The sequence below is a fragment of the Rhinolophus sinicus genome, chromosome 16 (assembly GCF_057876585.1).
Source record: "Rhinolophus sinicus isolate RSI-liver-muscle chromosome 16, RSI-T2T, whole genome shotgun sequence".
In the NCBI taxonomy this organism is placed as follows: Eukaryota; Metazoa; Chordata; class Mammalia; order Chiroptera; family Rhinolophidae; genus Rhinolophus; species Rhinolophus sinicus.
Genome location: NC_142516.1, coordinates 31582869 through 31585703, shown reverse-complemented (window position 1 = coordinate 31585703; position 2835 = coordinate 31582869). Strand labels below are relative to the sequence as shown.

Sequence of the window (2835 nt, the reverse complement as noted above, 5' to 3'; positions counted from 1 at the left end):
GATCTTGGGCAAGTCCTGTCTCTTCTCTGGACTTCAGTTTCCTTCCTGTACAATGGAAGAATTCTTCTAGATGATCTAATAGTCCCTTTCCTTGCCCCACCCCCCGGCCTCCCTTCATCCCTCCCTATGATACCCGCACCCAAACTGGCTCTGACATTCCAAAAGCAGCCTTGAACTGAGGTTTAAAGGTCTCAGGTAGGAATCGCAACCCATCTCTGTGTTTCTTCCTAAGCTCTGGACCCTGTGCACTAGGTCCTGGTAGGGTATCTGGCCTTGGCAGATTGGAGCCATCAGCGAGGAAAAAGGTCCTGTGCTTCTGAGATAGGCCTGGGGTGGGGGTGGGGGGCTGCATTGTGATGACCTCACCCACTCTATGACATCATCCTCTCTCCCACCCCCACTCCTCCCTGATCAGCTGCTCTGCAAACAACCATCAGTCTGAATCCCAAAGGCCTGAGAAAGTCTGTTCTCCAGTACCCGCTGCTGATATTCTGCCTCAGCCAGCAAGAAGCACCATGAAACTGGAATTCACCGAGAAAAACTACAACACCTTTGTGCTACAGAACCTGAACAAACAGAGGAAACGCAAAGAGTACTGGGACATGGCCCTGACTGTGGATCACCATGTCTTCTTTGCACATCGCAACGTGCTGGCTGCTGTCTCTCCATTGGTGAAAAGCCTCATCTCCAGCAACGACATGAAGACCACCGATGAGCTCTTTATCACCATTGACCCCAACTACCTGAGTCCAGCCACAGTGGACCAGCTCCTGGACTACTTCTACAGCGGCAAGGTGGTCATCTCAGAGCAGAATGTGGAGGAGCTCCTGCGTGGGGCCCAGTATTTCAGCACACCACGCCTTAGAATCCACTGCAGTGACTTCCTGATTAAGTCCATCCGCCGTGCCAACTGCTTGCGCTACCTCTTCTTGGCAGAGTTGTTTGAGCTCAAAGAGGTATCAGACTTGGCCTACTCCGGCATTCGCGACAACTTCCACTACTGGGCCAGTCCTGAGGGCTGCATGCACTTTATGCGCTGTCCACCTGTCATCTTTGGCCGCCTGCTCCGAGATGAAAACTTGCATGTGCTCAACGAAGATCAGGCTCTCAGTGCACTCATCAATTGGGTGTACTTCCGGAAGGAAGAGCGGGAAAAATATATCAAGAAGTTTTTCAGTTACATCAATCTTAATGCCGTCTCTAACAAGACACTGATGTTTGCCAGCAACAAGTTGATGGGCATCGATAACAGCTCGGTCCACACAGCCCTGATTGAGAGTGTCCTTGTGGACCGCAAGCAGGAGAAGCCATCCAGCCTGCTGAGCTACCAGCGGAAAGGAGCCCTGCTTGATTCAGTGGTCATCCTCGGTGGCCAGAAGGCCCATGGCAAGTTCAACGATGGAGTGTTTGCCTATATCGTACAGGAGAACCTGTGGCTGAAGCTCTCAGAGATGCCCTATCGGGCAGCAGCACTTAGTGCCACCTCTGCTGGTCGTTACATCTACATCTCTGGTGGCACCACTGAGCAGATTTCAGGGCTGAAGACGGCTTGGCGGTATGACATGGATGAGAACTCCTGGACCAAGTTGCCTGACCTGCCAATTGGGCTTGTCTTCCACACCATGGTGACCTGCGGGGGCACCGTGTACTCAGTGGGTGGGAGCATTGCCCCAAGGCGGTACGTCTCTAACATCTATCGCTACGATGAGCGCAAGGAGGCCTGGTGCCTGGCAGGGAAGATGAGCATCCCTATGGATGGCACAGCCGTGATCACAAAGGGGGACCGGAACCTGTACATTGTCACTGGGCGGTGCTTGGTGAAAGGCTACATTTCCCGGGTCGGGGTAGTGGACTGCTTTGACACCAACACTGGGGACGTGGTCCAGTGTATCACTTTCCCCATTGAGTTCAACCACCGGCCCCTGCTCTCTTTCCATCAGGACAACATTCTCTGCGTGCACAGCCACCGGCAAAGCGTGGAAATCAACCTGCAGAAGGTCAAAGCCAGCAAGACGACTGCCTCAGTGCCCCTGTTGCCCAACAACTGCCCCTTGGATGTGTCCCATGCTATCTGCTCCATTGGAGACAGCAAAGTGTTCGTATGTGGGGGTGTCACCACAGCCAGTGATGTCCAGACAAAGGACTATACCATCAATCCAAATGCCTACTTGCTGGACCAAAAGACAGGCGAATGGAAGACCCTGGCTCCTCCCCCAGAGGCACTGGACTGCCCTGCCTGCTGTCTAGCCAAGCTTCCTTGCAAGATTCTTCAAAGGATTGAAACAACTTTTTAAGTGGGAGAATACGTAAATGCATTATTATTCACAATTTAAAGAGAGAGAGAAAGGAAGGAAGATGGCTTGTTGCTTCCTTCTTATGTTCCAGTCTGTGTTTGGCCCTGAAGGTGGAGGTCCTGAGCTAGGGCTGCTCCCAATAGGTAGAAATTCAGGGCCACTCTGTCACTGGTGGGATTTAAGCTGAGTCTGAGAAAGAGTTCCTGTCGGGGTGGATTGAGGCATTGCTCCCAGTGGGTGGAAATTCACAGCCACTCTGTCACTGGAGGGATCCAACCTGAGGCTGGAAAGAAGTCCCTGGTAGATGAGATTGAGTCATTCCCTGGGCACTAGCCAAGGTGATATCAGGAAAGTTCCCTATTCTATACCCCTAGAGTCACCTTGCAGACATCTGTTAGACTGACAGGTAAAGCATGTGCTGAGCTGTGAAGTCTCAGGCTCCTCCAACACTCACTTCCCTCATGTCGGCCCAGAAAGGCAGGGGAGGGCCAATCCCAGGTCTGGGAGAAGAGCCTCCTGGGCTGGGGAAGCAGAAGGTGGC

The 2835-nt window shown here is 52.7% G+C and overlaps 1 protein-coding gene across 1 annotated transcript; it reads left to right on the top strand.

The window, feature by feature from the left end:
* Positions 1-433: 433 nt before the first annotated feature.
* CCIN (calicin) lies at positions 434-2294 on the top strand. Its single transcript, XM_019729276.3, has one exon. The coding sequence runs from the start codon at positions 516-518 to the stop codon at positions 2292-2294; it is 1779 nt and encodes a 592-aa protein (XP_019584835.1). The 5' UTR covers positions 434-515.
* The last annotated feature ends 541 nt before the right edge of the window (positions 2295-2835 follow it).

Coding starts and splice junctions, on each gene's coding strand:
- CCIN (XM_019729276.3), top strand. CDS start 516: ATGAAACTGGAATTCACCGAGAAAAACTACAACACCTTTGTGCTACAG.